Source organism: Hemiscyllium ocellatum, chromosome 33 (genome assembly GCF_020745735.1).
Source record: "Hemiscyllium ocellatum isolate sHemOce1 chromosome 33, sHemOce1.pat.X.cur, whole genome shotgun sequence".
Classification (NCBI taxonomy): domain Eukaryota; kingdom Metazoa; phylum Chordata; class Chondrichthyes; order Orectolobiformes; family Hemiscylliidae; genus Hemiscyllium; species Hemiscyllium ocellatum.
The window spans coordinates 1,412,651-1,428,454 of NC_083433.1; the positions used below are offsets into that span (position 1 = coordinate 1,412,651).

At 49.7% G+C, this 15,804-nt stretch overlaps 1 protein-coding gene across 4 annotated transcripts in view; it reads left to right on the plus strand.

Moving 5' to 3' along the window:
• LOC132831331 (pleckstrin homology domain-containing family A member 4-like) overlaps positions 1-15,804 on the plus strand; it is a 39,626-nt gene that overhangs the window by 11,828 nt on the left and 11,994 nt on the right. For 3 of the 4 annotated variants that reach the window (XM_060849411.1, XM_060849413.1, XM_060849415.1), the window contains exons 8-14: positions 4,622-5,693; positions 5,910-5,999; positions 6,721-6,828; positions 7,842-7,895; positions 8,635-8,715; positions 14,456-14,605; positions 15,600-15,698. In XM_060849411.1, the coding sequence (XP_060705394.1) occupies positions 4,622-5,693; positions 5,910-5,999; positions 6,721-6,828; positions 7,842-7,895; positions 8,635-8,715; positions 14,456-14,605; positions 15,600-15,698 (1,654 nt within the window). The remainder of the gene's footprint in view (positions 1-4,621; positions 5,694-5,909; positions 6,000-6,720; positions 6,829-7,841; positions 7,896-8,634; positions 8,716-14,455; positions 14,606-15,599; positions 15,699-15,804) is intronic. The other variant, XM_060849412.1, reaches the window with a different exon arrangement.

Consider the following 15,804-nt stretch of genomic DNA (forward strand, 5'->3'; position numbering starts at 1 on the left):
CCCAGCCACCCCACCCATCCCCTCCTCACCCACCCCATCCCCTCACCCAGCCACCCCACCCATCCCCTCCTCACCCACCCCATCCCCCCAGCCAGCCACCCCACCCCATCCCCTCCTCACCCACCCCATCCCCCCACCCAGCCACCCCACCCCATCCCCTCCTCACCCACCCCATCCCCCCACTCGGCCACCCCACCCCTCACCCACCCCATCCCCTCCTCACCCACCCCATCCCCCCCTTAGCCTTCTTTGCTATAAGGAAAACAACCCCAACCTACCTAATCACACTTCGTGGCTGAACCGCCCCAGTTTCAGGCAGCATCCTGGGAATCTCCTCTATACCCTCTCGCATGCAATCACATTCTTCCTCACCTGGTGACCAGAATTGCACACAGCGCTCCAGCTGTGGCCTAACTCATGTCTTACACAGATTCATCATAACCTCCAATGGCTTGACTAACAAAAGCAAATATCCCAATATGCCCTGTTAACCACTTCGTTCACGTGTTGCTTTCAAGGATCTGTGGATACATACACAGAGGTACCTCTGATCCTCGGCACTTCCAAGGCTATCACCATTTTCTGTGTACACCCTTGTGTTGTTAGTCTTCCCAAAGGACATTACCTCACACTTCTCAGGATTAAATTCCATTTACATTCCCATCAGTGTATCATGGCCCTCAGAGCACAGCCACTGCAGCAGCTGCATGGAGCCCATCATCATCGGGCTGTCTCTCTGACCTCATAACTGATGGAGGCAACTGGAAAATGTCAGAGTGACTGGGAAAGATTAATTTCACTCAGAGAGAGAGAGAGAGAGATAGAGACAGAAAGAGAGAAGAAGAAATAGAGGGAGAGGGAGACAGTGGGAGAGACACAGAGAAAGGGAGACATAGAGAGAAAGAGACGGACAGGGAGACAGAGAGAGAGAGAGAAAGAGAGAGCATGATCAAATCTCATTTCACTCTCAGGATAACGGGAGAAGGCAGCATGGGGCTTTCATGTTTGTACAGGGAAAGATTCCCAGCTCAAATTTTGCACAGAGATGACCAAAGGTCAGAGGTTACAGGTGACAGATGGAAACGCAATCCCAGCTTTAGGAATGTCATTTCAGAGACAGGGTCACATCACCTTCATGAGGAGCACTTCAACTCACAATCCAAATATCGTGGCGTCAAGTCACAGAAAATATAAACCCAGCCTCCCAACGCACTACCAAGGGAGTGCTGCACTGTCGGAGGGTCAGTGCTGAGAGAGTGCCGCACTGTCAGAGGGTCAGTGCTGAGGGAGTGCCGCAATGTCAGAGGGTCAGCGCTAAGAGAGTGCTGCACTGTCGGAGGGTCAGTGCTGGGGGAGCGCCGCACTGTCAGAGGGTCAGTGCTGAGGGAGTGCCGCACTGTCGGAGGGTCAGTGCTGAGGGAGTGCCACACTGTCAGAGGGTCAGCGCTAAGAGAGTGCCGCACTGTCGGAGGGTCAGTGCTGAGGGAGTGCCACACTGTCAGAGAGTCAGCGCTAAGAGAGTGCCGCAATGTCGGATGGTCAGTGCTGAGGGAGTGCCGCACTGTCGGAGGGTCAGTGCTGAGGGAGTGCCGCACTGTCAGAGGGTCAGTGCTGTGCGAGTGCCGCCCTGTCGGAAGGTCAATGCTGAGGGAGTGCTGCACTGTCGCAGGGTCAGTGCTGAGGGAGTGCCGCACTGTCAGAGGGTCAGTGCTGAGGGAGTGGGCACTGTCGGAGGGTCAGTGCTGAGGGTGTGGACACTGTCGGAGGGTCAGTGCTGAGGGAGTGCCGCACTGTCGGAGGGTTAGTGCTGAGGGAGTGCCGCACTGTCGGAGGGTCAGCGCTAAGGGAGTGCCGCACTGTCGGAGGGTCAGCGCTGAGGGAGTGCCGCACTGTCGGAGGGTATTATTTTCTTTTGTTCTAATTGATGATTGATGATGAAACTATGAGCTGTGTTGACAGTGATTGATGAACGACAGATTTGGAGTGATCCTGTGATAACTAAATGTCCAATGAGAGGTTCTCCCATCTGCAGACCAGGTGATGGGGAAATGCTGTCCAATCAGCGTCAGTGATCTCCAGATTACCACACGTGGGAAATGAGATGTTGGTAATAGCAGCTGATCCTGTGGCTGTTTTGAAAATACACCAAAAGTTTAGGGTGTAGGTTTGTAGCTCAGGTTGAGGTTTAGGGTGTAGGTTTGCTCGCTGAGCTGTAGGTTTGATACCCAGACGTTTCATTACCTGGCTAGGTAACATCATCAGTGGCGACCTCCAAGCGAAGCGAAGCTGTTGTCTCCTGCTTTCTATTTATAGGTTTATCCTGGATGGGGTTCCTGGGGTTTGTGGTGATGTCATTTCCTGTTTGTTTTCTGAGGGGTTGATAGATGGTATCTAGATCTATGTGTTTGTTTATGGCATTGTGGTTGGAGTGCCAGGCCTCTAGGAATTCTCTGGCATGTCTTTGCTTAGCCCTGTTCCAGGATAGATGTGTTGTCCCAGTCGAAATAGTGGTTTTTTTCCATCCGTGTGTAGGGAGGGAGAGAGGGTCGTGTCTTTTTGTGGCTAGCTGGTGTTCGTGTATCCTGGTGGCTAACTTTCTCCCTGTTTGTCCTACGTAGTGTTTGTGGCAGTCCTTGCATGGAATTTTGTAGATGACATTGGTTTTGTCCATGGGATATACTGGGTCTTTTAAGCTTGTTAGTTTTTGTTTGAGAGTGTTGGTGGGTTTGTGTGCTACTAGGAATCCGAGGGGTCTTAGTAGCCTGGCTGTCATTTCCGAAACTTCTTTGATGTATGGTAAGGTGGTTAGGGTTTCTGGCTGTGTTTGACAAGCAGATCAAACCTACAAACCTACAGCTCAGCGAGCAAACCTACTCCCTAAACCTCAACCTGAGCTACAAACCTTCACAAACCTTGCAAAAACACCAAAAGTGCTTCATTAATCTGAGCAGCTACATGTTGCTGAGATGTATCTGTTTTTTGAGATAATTTTTAATCTGGGATTATCCGAGTGAGATACGGACAGCAGGAGGTGACCTTTAACTTGGGAGCATGAAGAGCTGACACTCACTGACCAGTTGGGGGGGGAGTGGGGGGTGGTGGGGAATGGTGGGGGGAGTGGGGGGTGGTGGGTGGTGGGGGGAGTGGGGGAGTGGGGAGTGGGGGGTGGTGGCGGGTGGGGAGTGGGGGGAGTGGGGGTGGGGAGTGGGGAGAGTGGGGGGAATGGAGGGGAGTGGGGGTGGGGGGTGGAAATCTCACAGAGTTCTCAGCTTCCATCCCCACTCTAGAAATCAGGAATTTATCCCAGAAATACCTCCCCTGCTCCCCCTCAGGGAATGGACACAGGCATCATGAGGGTTCAAATCCAACCTTCCCCCACTCCATCAGGATTGATCCATCAGCAGATACGGCGTCTGGGCGGTGGGAGGGCCAGGGAATGAGGGGGATAGGGGAGCGATGGAGGGTCAGGGAATGAGGGGGAAAGGGGAGCGATGGAGGGTCAGAGAATGAGGGGGAAAGGGGAGCGATGGAGGGTCAGGGAATGAGGGGGAAAGGGGAGCGATGGAGGGTCAGAGAATGAGGGGGAAAGGGGAGCGATGGAGGGTCAGGGAATGAGGGGAAAGGGGAGCGATGGAGGGTCAGAGAATGAGGGGGAAAGGGGAGATGGAGGGTCAGAGAATGAGGGGAAAAGGAGAGATGGAGGGTCAGGGAATGAGGGGGGGGGTGATTCTTGACAACTGCAGGTCAAAGGTTTGGCCTGAAGCTGGGTTTCCGAGTTCACTCATTATCCTGTCACAGTCTCAACAGATGAACAATTTCCGTCTGTCACTGCTGCTCCCAATCCAACAGGAGAAACCGCCTCAGATATTAAACATCAGCAACACAACCTGATCACAGTTATCCCCAAAATTAAGGATAGCATCAAATCAAAAGATCGCTGATAAACCAGAGAATTAGGGAGGTTTTTAAAAAAACAAGGAAAATCAACTGAGAAATAATCAAGAGATTATAAACTTTGAGGGTAAATTCACGAATATTATGGTAAAGGAGAGTCAGAGTTTCTTTAAAAACAGGAACAGGAAACGTGGGTGAAAATGGACACCGGGCCCTTAGGGAACAAGAGCAGGGAAAGAATAACGAGAACCAGAGAATGGCAGAGAATTTAAATAGATACTTTAAATTTAAATAAATAAAATTTAAATAAATACTTTGCATTAGTTTTCACAGACAAAGACACTTAAGAACATTTCAAAATTACTAAACAATCAAGGGTCAAAAGCAGGAGAATAAATAAATACAATAATTATCAGGAGAGAAAAGCCATGATGGTGTTGAATGTCAGGGTAGGATCGAGGGGCAGAGTGGTCTCCACCAGGTTGTTTCTCACTCACCAGCAGGGGGCATCACTCTGGGTGATGATCCAACAGCATTGAGTGTCAATGGGTTGTCTTCACTGCTGCCAGATGAGGATTAACCTTGAGCATCCTGTGCTCCCTGGAGCATTGGAATGGAGGGTCAGTTTGTGGTCAGTTCTGTCGCGATGTGTATAAACGTTGTGCGGTGAGTGGAGATCAATGATAGTTCCTAACAGATACTGCTGTATGGTTTGATTTTGTACCAGGCCTTATATGATGAAGACCCGGAGTGGCCCTGCGTATGAACACCTCGCTGACGGTTACCCTGGTGACTCACAGCTCCTTGAGGACCCATCCATCACGGTCAGTCTCGGTTCAGGGGTCAGGCAGCAAAGCCCTAGGGGTCACTATCTCAACGAGGAGCAGGGCAAGGGATTGCAACCTGAATCTGATTCACCGCTCAGGTTCCAACAGAGCTCAGTCCTCCCATCCAACAGCCCAGATCTGATCAGCAGCAGATCCATCAGATCACTGCGTTCCAACTCCCTACCTGTGACATCAGACACTCCGAGATACCACGTTCTCAGAAGATCCCACACTCCGGATGATCAATATGTCATCCTCATGGAGGGTCTACACAGCCACCGTTGTAATGAAACTCCACCTGAGAGAGCTTCCCAGAGGCTAATGGATAAGGCCCCAGTGTCACAGAGTTCCCCAATCTCTGGAAAACCCCCTGTCCCATTCCCAAGGTCTTCACACAGGACCCAGTCTCCCTCAGAGAGATCCCAAGAAGATATGGCCTTACCCCCGAGGAGCAGCAGGACATTGAGCAGACCTCACACCCCCGTTGGAAGGATCGATATCCTCCCGACCCCACAGACAGCTCCTGTCATGAGAAGTAGCTACCTTCCGATTCCAGGACAGTTCATGGGGCCTCACAGTTTGCCAGTGAGCATTAGCCTGCTCCCGACAGAGGAGCAGGCTGGAGAATTTTCCATCTCAGCACGGGCCCGAGCACAAACACTCAGCCAGCCATACTCAAGGCCACAAACTCCTTCCGATCAATTTGAAATCCTGCCCTCAGGGGAACATTACAGTTTCTTCTTAAACAGAGCTCAGAGTCCATTCAGGAGGCAGGAAAGGTCCTCAACACCGTTTGAAAGGATGACAGTGATACCTCGAGAGGAGCTGCATTGTGAGGGTTCGAGTGTGACATTACCCGGTCGATATTCCAGAAATAACAGGCCTCACACTCCAGTCGAGAGATTAACTGTCCTGCCTGGCAAAGAACAGCATGAAAACCCTGTCAGCAAACGTAGCATCCTGGGCACATGGGTAACGTATAAAATAATGAACAACTTTTCATAATTACGTAAGATGTTTAGACAATTGTCTCAACTTATTCGTATTAAGAAGAATAAACTATAGCACCTCTCTTCCTTTCCCGGCCTCTCTCTATCTCTCCTCTCACCTCTCTTTCTATGACTCTCTCTGTATCGCTCCCTCGATCCTCCACCTTCTCCTCCTCCTGTCTGTCTCTCACAAATTAAGGAGCATTTCACCTGCCAAAGTCGATGCTTTCCACTCTCTCCATTTCATTCCTCTCGAACTGACAGAGCTCGCAGCCTCGCGAGAAAATCGGTGAGTTCAAACTACAGCATAATTCTGAATTACCATCGAGTGGGGAGGTAGGGGCCGGTGTGCGGAGGTGACCAGGAAATTGACAACCAGGGACTGAATAAATACAGGCTGGACCTAGGGACCGTGTAAATACAGGCTGGGCCTGCAGACCGTGTGAACACAGAGTGGGCCTGGGATCAGTGTAAACACAGGCTGGACTAGGGGCTGTGTAACAACAGGCTGGACCAGGAGCTGTATAAACACAAGCTGGACTGGGTGGGCTGTGTAAACACATGCTGGGCCAGGGGATGGTCTAAACACAGGCTGGACATGGGGGCTGTGGAAACACAGGCTGGGCTTGGGGACTGTGGAAACACAGGTTGGGCCTGGGGACTGTGTAAACACAGGTTGGGCCTGGGGGCTGTGTAAACACAGGCTGGGCCTGGGGACTGTGTAAACACAGGCTGGGCCTGGGGTCTGTGTAAACACAGGCTGGGCCTGGGGGCTGTGTGAGGGTTGGATGGGGAGCGGGGTGGGGGGGGGGTGAGGGTTGGATGGGGAGCAGGGTGGGGGGGGGGTAAGGTTTGGACAGGGGTTGATGGTGAAATGGTGTTGGTAGGTGAAGAGTGAAGGGATGGTGACGAAACCAGAAAAACAAGGGATGATGTGACTACGGGAAAGGCTGGTGGTTTGTTTTGGATTTGAGGATCCTTCTTTGAGCTTTCTGTTTTTTCTATCACAGGGAATTGGCTCCACTTTCACACGACTCCCCCCTCGTCCTCCATCTACCCCAGGAACTAGCCCCAGTCCCCAGGGCCTGGTTGTCAAGAGATTATCCACCAGTTCATCAGTAAGTATCATCCTGAAACCTGTTGCCCCAGGAGGGGGTGAGGGGGGAGGATACGGGGAAAGGTAAAGGAAGTGAGAGGGAATGAGGAGGGGAAGAGAGATGGAGTAACAGAGGCAGAAGGGGGAGATGGAGAGGAAAGAGGGAGATTTTAACGAGAAAGGGACAAATAGGTGTCGCTCCTACAACACTCAAGAAGTTTAACACCATCCAAGATAAAGCAGCCCCCACTTGATTGGCACCACATCCACAAACATCTCCTCCCTCCATCGTTCAGCAGCAGCAGTGAGTACCATCTACAAGATGCACTGCAGAAATTCACCAAGCGTGCTCAGACAGCAACTTCCAAACCCACGACCATACCATCTCGAAGGACAAGGGCAGCAGATACATGGGAGCAAGTTCCCCTGCAAGCCCCTCACCATCCTGACTTGGAAATATCTCGCCATTCCTTCACTGTCATTGGGTCAAACTCCTGGAATTCCCTCCCTCAGGGCATTGTGGGTCAACACACAGCACATGGACTGCAGCAGTTCAAGAAGGCATCTCACCCCCACCTTCTCAAGGGGGCAACTAGGGACGGGGTAATAACTGCTGGACCCAGCCAGTGACACCCATATTCCCATGAATGGACAAAAACAAGAGAAGAGAAGGAAGTGAGGAAAGCAGGGGTGAAACAGGGGGATAAGAGTCAGCTGGAGTCCCGTGTAGGCCAGACTGGGTAAGGATGGCAGATTTCCATCCCTAACGGGTATTAGTGAACGAGATGGGGTTTTTACAATTGCTAATGGTTGTCGCTACAGACTACTAGCTTTCAATTCCAGAGTTATTTGTGATATCTAAATTCCACCACCTTCTGTCTTGGGTTTTGAATCCTTAAACCCTTATTCCCAGAGCATTTTTTGGGGGGTCCTGGATGCTGGCTCCAATCACATATCTCTCCCCTGCTCACTCACTGTCCCCCCGTTTGTGGGCTGAACTCACTGTGTGAAACTGACAGGAACTTTCTCTTCCAGGTCCACAGGGAATACACTCTCGAACCTGTCAAAATGACCGAAACGCCAGTCGATGTAAGTCGTAGCTTTAATTATTGCTCTGATTTTCATAAGGATGTCCTTAGCAGCAAGATGTTCACAGATTCACACAGTCCCAGAACAGGGACAGCACAGGGTTAGACAAAGAGTAAAGTTCTCTCTACACTGCCCCTCATCAAACACTCCCAGGATAGGAACAGCACAGGGTTAGACAAAGAGTAAAGTTCTCTCTACACTGCCCCTCATCAAACACTCCCAGGATAGGAACAGCACAAGGTTAGATACAGAGTAAAGCTTCCTCTACACTGACCCAATCAAACACTCCCAGGACAGGGACAGGACAGGGTTAGATACAGAGTAAAGCTCTCTCTACACTGTCCCCCATCAAACACTCCCAGGACAGGGACAGGACAGGGTTAGATACAGAGTAAAGCTCTCTCTACACTGTCCCCCATCAAACACTCCCAGGACAGGGACAGGACAGGGTTAGATACAGAATAAAACTCTCTCTGCGCTGTCCCCCATCAAACACTCCCAGGACAGGGACAGCACGGGGTTAGATACAGAGTAAAGCTCCCTCTACACTGTCCACATCAAACACTCCCAGGACAGGGACAACACAGGGTTAGACAAAGAGTAAAGCTCCCTCTACACTGTCCCCATGAAACACTCCCAGGACAGGGAGAGTACAGGAGTAACTGGGGAGTTCTGACATTTGAGGGAGCTTCTCCAGCCTGTTGGTTGTATCTGATGATGATCCTCCTTCTTCCTGCAGCTCCTGTTGACAAGGCTGTGTGGGCAGGACCGGATGCTCCAGGCGCTAGTCAATGAAGCAACTCAGCTCCAATCAGAGAAGGTTTCTGCTGATCAATGTTCAGTTCCCATGTAAAGCCTCACCTCTGTGTTAATCTAACCCTTCTCCTCCTGTCTCCCCCCCCCTCCCTCATCTGACCCTCTGACCCCCCCCCCCCCCCCCCCCCACCTGCTAAGACTGACTGGTTTCTGGGAATGCTAGGTAAAAACAATGACAGCAGATGCTGGAAACCAGATTCTGGATTAGTGGTGCTGGAAGAGCACAGCAGGTCAGGCAGCATCCAAGGAGCAGCGATGAAACTCTTTTGACTCACTGAAGGACGTCACTGTGATACTCAGACAGGCTGCAGGAGCAAACTCTGGCACAGGAGGAGAATAAACTGGGAGTCAGGAATGGGGGTTAAGGAGGTCCCTGAGCAGCTGCCTGAGAGGGAGGGTGAATAGTCAGTGTTCATGGTCCACATTATTATGCAAAAAATGGTCCTGGTCCTGGTCCTGCAGAGACAATATAGGGAGGTAGGGAGGACATGTGCATATTGGACCTCAACGTAGTCCTAGTTACAGCTGCAAGTGAGTATGGAAATAGGAAGACAAAGCAGATGGATGTGGGGCTGGGAAGATGGTTATAGGATGGAGGGTGTTCGATGGCTAGGTTACAGAGATTGACTCTCAGGGAGATGGGCCCATATGTACCCATCTACTCACACTGAAATCTCTGCCGAAAGTTTTGTGAAGACATTCAGGAAGGGTTTAAACTAACTCAGCAAAGGTCAGTGAGCCAGGAGGTAATATCAGTGCGATAGTATCAGAGAGCAATAGTATCAGAGAGCGATAATATCAGAGAGCGATAATATCAGAGAGCGATAGTATCAGAGAGTGATAGTATCAGAGAGTGATAATATCAGAGAGCGACAGTATCAGAGAGCGGTAGTATCATAGAGTAATAATATCAGAGATATATAGTACCAGAGAGTAATAATATCAGAGAGTGATAATATCAGAGATCAATAATATCAGAGTGCTATAATATCAGAGAGTAATAATATCAGAGATGGATAGTATCAGAGAGTAATAATATCAGGGAGCGATAGTATCAGGGAGCGATAGTATCAGAGAGCAATATTATCAGAGAGTAATAAATTCAGAGAGCGATAATATCAGAGAGTAATAATATCAGAGAGTGATAATATCTGAGAGCAATATTATCAGAGAGTGATAAATTCAGAGAGTGATAATATCAGAGAGTAATAATATCAGAGAGTGATAATATCAGAGAGCAATAATATCAGAGAGCAATAATATCGGAGATAGATAGTATCAGAGAGTAATAATATCAGGGAGTGATAGTATCAGGGAGTGATAGTATCAGAGTAATGATATCAGATAGCATTAATATCAGACAGTGATAATATCAGAGAGTAATAATATCAGAGATATATAGTACCAGAGAGTAATAATATCAGAGATCAATAATATCAGAGTGCAATAATATCAGAGAGCATAATATCAGAGAGTGATAATATCAGAGTGCGATAATATCAGAGAGTAATAATTTGAGAGAGCGATAATATCAGAGTGCGATAATATCAGAGTGCGATAATATCAGAGAGTGATGATATCAGAGAGTGATAATATCAGAGAGCGATAACATCAGAGATCAATAATGTCAGTGCGGTAATATCAGAGAGCCATAATATCAGAGATAGATAGTATCAGAGAGTAATAATATCAGTTAGCATTAATAGCAGACAGTAATAATATCAGAGATATATAGTACCAGAGAGTAATAATATCAGAGATCAATAATATCAGAGTGTGATAATATCAGAGAGTAATAATTTGAGAGAGCGATAATATCAGAGAGTAATAATATCAGGGAGCGATACTATAAGAGAGTGATAGTATCAAAGAGAGCATTAATATCAGGCAGTAATAATATCAGAGAGTAATAACAAGTAGACAAAATACTGGGAACAATAGATTGCAGCAGAATAGGGAAGAGTAAGTTTCAAGGTGGGGTCAGAATAAAGAAGAAAGAATTGAAATCTAAATTAGGCCAGGGTGCATTACAGTGTGTTTCAGTGTGTTACAGGGTGCATTACAGGGTGCATTACAGGGTGTTTCAGGCACAGATTGTCATGTGGAATGTGACAGAGACCTGGCTCGGAGAAGAACAGGGTTAGGGTTGTTCAATGCTCCTGGATTCCAGGAGCTGGGAATGGATAGGAAGGAAGGAAAAGGAGGTATTGATTAAGGAGAACATTACTGTGCTGGAGAAAGACGGTGTCCCAGTGGGATCGAGGAACAGAAAGGAGAGATTTCGTCACTCTGTGCAGTCCATCAATTACCCTGCAGCGGGCAGGAGGGAGCGGAACAAATTTACAAGGGAAATACAGAGAGTTGCAAATGTTGGTGAGTAGCTAAAACGGGGAACTTTAATTATTCAAAATATAGACTGAAAAAGCAGTTGTGGGAAGGGAGAGGGGATGGAGAGCTCCCAGAGTGAGCTCAGGAATATTTTCTGCAGCAGAATGTGTCCATCCAATGAGAAAGGAGGCTCTGCCACACCTGGTGCATGGGGCCACATGATCAAGAGTAATGGGGGAAAGTTTACAGGATGGTCATCGATAAATTATCAGGTTGAGGCTGACTAAGGAACAGGAGAGAAGAACAATCCAGAGGGAGAAGAGTTAAATGGGGTAAACCTGACTTTGACTGGAAAGAACAGAGTTAGGCAGGACAGACTGGATGCCGAAGGTTAACAGGATAAACAGAAGCTGAACCATGGACCATCTTCCAAAAAGACATCAACACTCAACATACGACACAGGGATCAGCCCCAGTTCAATGGGCTGGTTTCCCAGGAGCAGCACCAGGCATCCCTGAAGATGAGGTGTCAACCTGGTGAAGCCCCCAAACAGGACGACTTGCCAAACAGCATAAGCAGCAGATGTTAGAGCTAAGTGATCCCACAACTAATGGATGAGATCTAAGCTCTGCAGTCCTGCCACGTCCAATCATGAATGATGATGGACAATAAAACAACACACTGGAGAAGGAGGCTCCACAAATATCCCCACCCTCAATAATGGAAGAGCCCAGCACATCAGGGCAAAAGAGAAGGCTGAAGCTTTCACAGCAATCTGCAGCCAAAGGTGCCGAGTGAATGATCCATCAGTGCCGTGGGGAGGTACGGTGGCTCAGTAGTTAGCACTGCTGCCTCACACCACCAGGGTCCCAGGTTTGATTCCAGCCTTGGGCGACAGTCTGTGTGGAGTTTGGACATTCTCCCCCTGCGTAGGTTTTCTCTGGGTGCTCCAGTTTCCTCCCACATTCCAAAGATATGCTGGTCAGGTGAATTGGCTAGGCTAAATTGTCCATAGTTGTGAGTGCATTAGTCGGGTGGTTGGGTTAGTCTTCGGAGGATCAGTGTGGAGTTGTTGGGCCGAACGGCCTGTTTCCACATTGTGGGGAATCTAATCTAATCTAATCTCGGCCTCCTGCAGTGGTCCTCAGTGTTACAGATGTCAGTCTTCAGACAATTCGAATATCTCCAAGTAAATCAAGAAACAGTTGGAGATACTGGATACTGCAAAGGCTATGGGCCCTGACAACATTCTGGCAATAGTACTGGAGACCTGTGCTCCAGAACGTGCCGCTCCCCTAGCCAAGCTGTTCCAGGACAGTTACAACACTGGCATTTACACAACAATGTGGAAAATTGCCCAGGTATGTCCTGTACATAAAAAGCAGGACAAATCCAACCTGGTCAATTACCACCCCATTAGTCTTCTCTCAGTCTTCAATAAAGTGATGGATGGTGGCATCAATAGTGCTATCGAGCAGCACCTGCTCAGCAATAACCTGCTCAGTGATGCCCAGTTTGGGTTCTGCCAGGGTCACTTAGCTCCTGACCTCATTACAGCCTTGGGTCAAACATGGACAAAGAGCTGTATTCCAGAGGGGAGGGGAGAGGGACAGCCTTGACATCAAGGAACTCTAGGAAAACTGGGATCAATGGGTATCAAGAAGCAAATTCTCCACTGGTTGGAGTCATTCCTGACACATAGGGAGATGGTGGTGGTTGTTGGCCAGTCATGTCAGGTCCAGGACATCTCTGCAAGAGTCCCTCAGGGTGGTGTCCCAGGCCCAACCATCTTCAGCTGCTTCATCCATGACCTTCCCTCCATCATAAGGTCAGAAATGGGGATGTTCACTGATGATTGATTACACAATGTTCAGCGCCATTTGCAACTCCTCAGACACTGAAGCAGTCCATGTTCAAATGAATATCCAGGCTTGGGCTGACAAGTAACATTCGCACCACAGAAATGCCAGGCAATCACCAGCACCAACAAGAGAGAATCTAACCATCACTGAATCCCCCACTATCAAGACTCTGGGGGTGACCATTGACCCAGTCACATAAGCACAGCGGCTCCAAGAGCAGGTCAGAGGCTGGGAATCCTGCAGTGAGTAACTCCCCTCCTGACTCCCCAAAGCCTGTCCACCATCTACAAGGCACAAGTCAGGAGTGTGATGGAATACTCCCCACTTGCCTGGATGGGGGCAGCTCCAACAACACTCAAGAAGCTCAATACCATCCAGGGGCAAAGCAGCCCGCGCGTGATTGGCGCCACATCCACTCCCTCTAACACTGACACTCAGTACACACTGCTGCTACTATCTACAAGATACACTACAGAAATTCACCCCAAAGATCTTCAGACAACACCTTCCAAACCCACGACCACCTCCATCTCGAAGGACAAGGACAGCAGATACATGGGAACACCAGCCCCTGCAAGTTCCCCTCCAAGCCCCTCACCATCCCGACTTGGAAATATATCGCTGTTCCTTCACGTTGCTGGGTTAAAATCCTGGAATTGCCACCCTAAGGGCACTGTTGTGAGTCAACCCGAAGCACATGGACAGCTCAGCGCCAAGGAGGCAACTAGGGACGGGCAATGAATGCAAAACCCATGCCCCATAAACGAATCAATAAATTTACAATTGATCAGGAGGAGATGATGGATAGGCTATTTGTACTAAAGTCTCCTGGATAATTGGATGCATCCAATAACATTGAAGGAAATGAGACTGGGAATTGTAGAACGGGCCAGAGGGGAGGAGGGGTGGTGAGGCAGAGGGACATGTGGGTGAAGGGGCAGAGGGGCTGAGAGGAGGAGGGGCAGAGGGGCAGAGGGACGTGTGGGTGAAGGGGCAGAGGGGCTGAGGGGAGGAGGGGCGAAGGAGAGGAGGGGCGTGTGGGTGAAGGGGAGAAGGGGAGGACAGGCAGAGGGGAGGAGGGAGGAGGGGTGTGTGGGTGAAGGGGATGAGGGGAGGACGGGCGGAAGGGAGGAGGTGCGGAGGAAATGAAAAACTGGAGAGTTACAGACATTGAGCCCTCTCCCAGGAAAGGTGGTGACCCTGAACCTGGTATCTCCAGGCTGGGCAGCTTCATGTCAGTGAGGGTGGGGCACCTCTCCAAACAATAATAACTTGGGAAAATGCAAGTTAATTAAAGCAGTCCATAATGAATTTGTTGTGGGAAAATTGTATGTAACTAATTCGCAAAAATGTTATGATGAGGTAACAGAGAGAGCTGGTGTGGAGTCCAGACAGAGAAGGATGACGTCTCTGTGAGGGGAGTGGAGGGGGACAGGGGACAGTTGGGGTCTCTGGGAGGGGGCTGAGAGTCTGTGGGGGGAGGGGGAGAGGAGGAGATTGCTGAGCTTGGTTTGTGTGGCCTGTTGCTGAGATTCCTGCTGGTCTTTCCCCAGGAGAAACTGGAAGGTGTTTGGGAGGAGACACGTTGCCAGATGGTGGATTTTGAGAGACACCCAGGCGTTGTGGAACAGTTAACGTTCCAACAGAAGCTTCTTCAGGAAGATCTGATCCAGATCCGAGGCAGACTCTGTGATCTCTCCGCGGTAATCACTATGGAATCAGGAGGAGAATTTCAGGAAGGGGATAAGATTCTATCTCTGAGCTTCTTGTTGTCAGCCTGAGACTGTCCTTTGTTCAAATCCCACTCCCTCAGTTCCAGCCCTGTCCCACTTTGACATTTTAAACCTGCGCCTGGGATGGATTGTAGTTGATCTCTGGTCCAGCAGCAATGTAACTGGTCCGGTCAATGTAACTGATCTGGTCAATGTAACTGGTCCGGTCAATGTTACTGTTCCAGTGTCTTGGGGAACACAGTGAATTGCTCCTCCAGGGCGGGGCACCATCAGACAGGGAGTGGAAACTGAAACTGAAACCATCTTTCCAGACAGTGTAGCTCTTAGCAATCGTCTCAAAATGTAAAAGGAGCTCGTGTTGAGGGAGTACAATAGTCCCCACCAGCGATAGCTGCCCAGACCTCCCCAGTGTGGAGAGCTACAGCCTGAACCCTGTTCTCCAGCTGACTGTTCAGGGGACACTAGAACCAGGCAGCAATCCCAATGCACCAGTTGTTGTTGGGAATTGGGATAGTGGTCTTCCTGTCTGAGTGTGCTCCCTCCCAGACAGGGTCAGGAGATGGCAGCCTGTGATCCTCGTCCCAACACCCCCACCCCACCCCCGGAACAGGGGTCACAGCCAAAGGTCAGAGTGTGAGTCTCAGTCTCTGTCTCTGTCTCGCCCTCCCTCCACTCACGGCAGAAACAGAGACCATGAACCAGACCCTCAGGTGTCCAGGTGAGTCCAGGGGCAGAGAAAGGAGACCCCAGTAACCACAGCTGTCTGCCCAGCGCCCCTCATCGTGAACCCCCCAGAGGGTTTATCCCACAGCCCTTTCCTGACCCATTCCCCCCATCCACATCATTCCCCCCAGGGGGATCTCCTTTAGTTTGTCAGGAGGTGCTCAGGCTGTGTAAGTGGTCAGTTACACGCCTCCTAAACCTGATGTTAAAGTTACTGAGAGTTATTTCTGTTCTGAGACAGGAGATGGAACAATGTTGGAGTCAGTACAAGATGCTGGAGACTGAGCTGCAGAGACTCCGAGCGAGCAGAGAGCTGGGCACTGCAAATACCTGTCCACAGGTACCTCAGCAACTCACTGCTCTCACTTTCAAATCAAAACCTGCACTAGACACCTCACTCTCCCCCCTCCCCCAAACCCTGGGACTGACCCTCCCTTTCACAAACC